General features: G+C 58.9%; 1 protein-coding gene across 1 annotated transcript in view; it reads left to right on the top strand.

Moving 5' to 3' along the window:
* Positions 1-945: 945 nt before the first annotated feature.
* KIAA1045 (KIAA1045 ortholog) overlaps positions 946-991 on the top strand; it is a gene marked incomplete at its 3' end in the record, with an annotated part of 2293 nt that continues 2247 nt past the window's right edge. The window contains 1 exon segment of the mRNA XM_010078777.1: positions 946-991. This exon segment is cut by the window's right edge and continues 219 nt beyond it. Within this exon segment, the coding sequence (XP_010077079.1) occupies positions 946-991 (46 nt within the window).

Here is a 991-nt window from a genome sequence, read left to right as displayed (position 1 = left end):
CTGGGCTGCGTCATCTTCCATAGCACAACCCCAGCAGGGCACGGGGCAGTGCTGGCGTCCACGCAGGGTGACACTGTGCCCCACACTGCTGAAGACCACATTCTGCTTCTCGCCAGCTTCAGCCCACCCTTCTCCAAGCCTACCCCCATTGACACAGAGCCCAAACTGCTATTGCTGCTGCCGTTGCCCTCCCCATTTTACCGTAAGATGATCTTCCCTTGGTCCTGCACCTAAACCCCCTTCTTGAGACCAGGCGCCCCAGACCCGTACACTGCTCCCCTTCCCTCCTGCACCCTCGCAAACCTCCCACGGCTGGCCCAGCCTCTTGGCATGGACCCTTGCAGGATGCAGGATGCCCAGCAATCAGGGCAGCAGCAAACACACACACACAAATGTGTGAGCCTGAGAGACTAGGGGTGTGAACTGAAATTTAGGGAAGGTAAGAGACCCAGCACCACCTCTGCTATGGCCCAGTCCTGGGCAGAACTGCAAGGAGGACACCTCTCGCGCTTGTCTGGCCAAAGAGGCCAGAGACAGAACGGGATGCATGCAAGGGGCAGAGTTACAGCTGGTCCCAATCCTTCTGGGATTTACTGGTCTGGCATGGGGAGGGCCTGGATGTGTTTCTTGTTACGCCAGAATATACACAGCAAGGATGGGAGAGGCAGGGTGCCCCCAAACGAGCTCCCTGCTTGCTGTCCTGCTCGCCCACCAACACTCAGATCTCCACATGGCTTTGGGTCCATCTCCCCATCACCACCACTGAAGACCCCAGCACCAGCTTGCCAAGGAGCCCTCATTTCTTCCTGCTCCAAGCTGTTCCCCATGCAGCTGAGGGACAGCCACCAGGACACCTTTCTGGAGCCAGGGACATGGTGCAGAGGTGGGGAGCAGCACTGCATCCCCAGGCCTTAGCACTGAGACCTCCCTCCCCACTGCAGAGCCATGGGGGTGCTGATGTCCAGGCGTCAGACAGTGGAGAAGGTGCAGA

The sequence above is a fragment of the Pterocles gutturalis genome, unplaced genomic scaffold (genome assembly GCF_000699245.1).
Source record: "Pterocles gutturalis isolate BGI_N339 unplaced genomic scaffold, ASM69924v1 scaffold16768, whole genome shotgun sequence".
NCBI lineage: Eukaryota > Metazoa > Chordata > Aves > Pterocliformes > Pteroclidae > Pterocles > Pterocles gutturalis.
Note: the sequence above shows the minus strand (reverse complement) of the source record. Positions and strands in the feature narration are given on the sequence as shown.